The following is a 1,093-nucleotide window of genomic DNA, read 5'->3' as shown; positions in this document are numbered from 1 at the left end:
GGTCGTTGCGGCGGGTCTCCTCGCTGCCGCCGTCGCCGTCCAGGCGGTTGTCGTCCTCCCGGCCCTTCCCATCTGATGAGAAAACAAAAGGGAGAAGCTCGAATCAGCACGCCGCGGAACCCAAACAAACAAACACTTGGCAGAGGGGGCGGCGGCGGCGGGGGAAAGCACGGGCCTTTGCGGGTGCGGCGGTTGAACTGGGAGCGGAGCTTGCGGCTGCGCTTGGCGCCGCCCTGGAGGTGCTTGTGGGCGAACTTGCGGGCCTTCTTCCCGAGCTTCTTGGCCATCGCCGCCGCTCGCGTTGGGAGTGGGGGTGGGGTGGGGAGGGGAGGGGAGGAGACGGCGGGGAGAAAGGGTTCAAGGGTTTCCCAGGAAAAGAAGCCGGAGCTGACGGAGCTTCCCCTTCATTCTTCTTCCGTTTGCTCTAGCAGGCTGCAAGCCCATATGGCGCCATAAGCCCATTCGGGTTCAACTAGATACAGTACAAAACTATACCTCAAGAAAAAAAACTAATACAAACTATAGGGTTTCCCCTCTCGTTAGGGTTTTAGATCCTCTCATCGGCGCCTGTCGCACTACAAGACGGCAAACCACTTTGCAGTCTGCCACAGACGGCAAACAAATCCATCACAGTAAGCTCCGGTAATGACATTGTTTGTTGTCTGCATAAAGACAACGGATGGCAAAGTTTGTCGTTCGCTTTCTTGGCCAAGTTGACGCCAAAGATCTTGGATGGCAAAAAATAGTTGTTAGCCCCGTTAGGTGGCTAAAGGCAGATTTTGCCATCCGCCAACTGACGCCAAAGAACCAGAGCCCTTTGCTGTCTGCCATATGACTTTAGCATGGCTTTGCCTGCATGTCACTCTTTCTAAGACTTTGCCGTCTGCCTTGTATGTCTTTGTCGTCTGCCAATAGATGGCATAATGACCAAATGGGTCAGACCTGGTGCTCTCAGGTTGTACAGGGTGTTGTCACGTGTCCCCTTTGCCGTTTGCCTATCGACGGCAAAGGTCTTTGCCATCCGCTGACAAACGACAAAGAGCCTGTATTGCCACTGTTTTATTCGTTTTCTGTTATTTCCCTGCATTTTCAA

General features: G+C 54.1%; 1 protein-coding gene across 1 annotated transcript in view; it reads right to left on the bottom strand.

Moving 5' to 3' along the window:
• Window positions 1-358, bottom strand: part of LOC119299057 (nucleolar complex protein 2 homolog) — a 6,632-nt gene extending 6,274 nt beyond the window's left edge. The window contains exons 1-2 of the mRNA XM_037576358.1: window positions 176-358; window positions 3-72 (exon numbers count right to left, since the gene is read on the bottom strand). Coding sequence (XP_037432255.1) covers window positions 3-72; window positions 176-287 — 182 coding nt within the window. The 5' untranslated portion in view covers window positions 288-358. The remainder of the gene's footprint in view (window positions 1-2; window positions 73-175) is intronic.
• Between the last annotated feature and the right edge of the window lie 735 nt (window positions 359-1,093).

The sequence above is a fragment of the Triticum dicoccoides genome, chromosome 5A, assembly GCF_002162155.2.
Source record: "Triticum dicoccoides isolate Atlit2015 ecotype Zavitan chromosome 5A, WEW_v2.0, whole genome shotgun sequence".
Taxonomy (NCBI): Eukaryota; Viridiplantae; Streptophyta; class Magnoliopsida; order Poales; family Poaceae; genus Triticum; species Triticum dicoccoides.
The sequence above is the reverse complement of the archived record's forward strand: the minus strand, read 5'-3'. Positions and strand labels throughout refer to the sequence as shown.